Here is a 247-nt window from a genome sequence, read left to right as displayed (position 1 = left end):
ATATTCACTTTCGGATGATTCCAACCGGATCTTCCGCGCTCGTGCGGTACGTCGCGGTACTCGCAACACACTACCACTGTCGGAGTCTGTGGTAGTATCATCTAAACTGCGACGCACCGACGAACGTTTATAGCCTGCCGCCGGCTGAAAGCTACCGAATTGCTCGGAACTATCGGATGGTAGATCAACCCACTGCTCATAGCCTTTCTCGATACCGAAAAAGACATCCTTAGTATCGTCTTCCGAT

At 51.0% G+C, this 247-nt stretch overlaps 1 protein-coding gene across 1 annotated transcript; it reads right to left on the bottom strand.

Moving 5' to 3' along the window:
- Positions 1-6: 6 nt before the first annotated feature.
- On the bottom strand, positions 7-243 carry LOC108760318 (uncharacterized; the record flags this gene model as incomplete). The annotated part of the gene is made up of 1 exon (XM_018506593.1): positions 7-243. A coding segment is annotated over one exon (237 nt), but the record flags the coding sequence as incomplete, so codon positions are not given.
- Positions 244-247: the final 4 nt, after the last annotated feature.

The sequence above is a fragment of the Trachymyrmex cornetzi genome, unplaced genomic scaffold, assembly GCF_001594075.2.
Source record: "Trachymyrmex cornetzi isolate Tcor2-1 unplaced genomic scaffold, Tcor1.1 C3562817, whole genome shotgun sequence".
Lineage (NCBI taxonomy): Eukaryota > Metazoa > Arthropoda > Insecta > Hymenoptera > Formicidae > Trachymyrmex > Trachymyrmex cornetzi.
The sequence above is the reverse complement of the archived record's forward strand: the minus strand, read 5'-3'. Positions and strand labels throughout refer to the sequence as shown.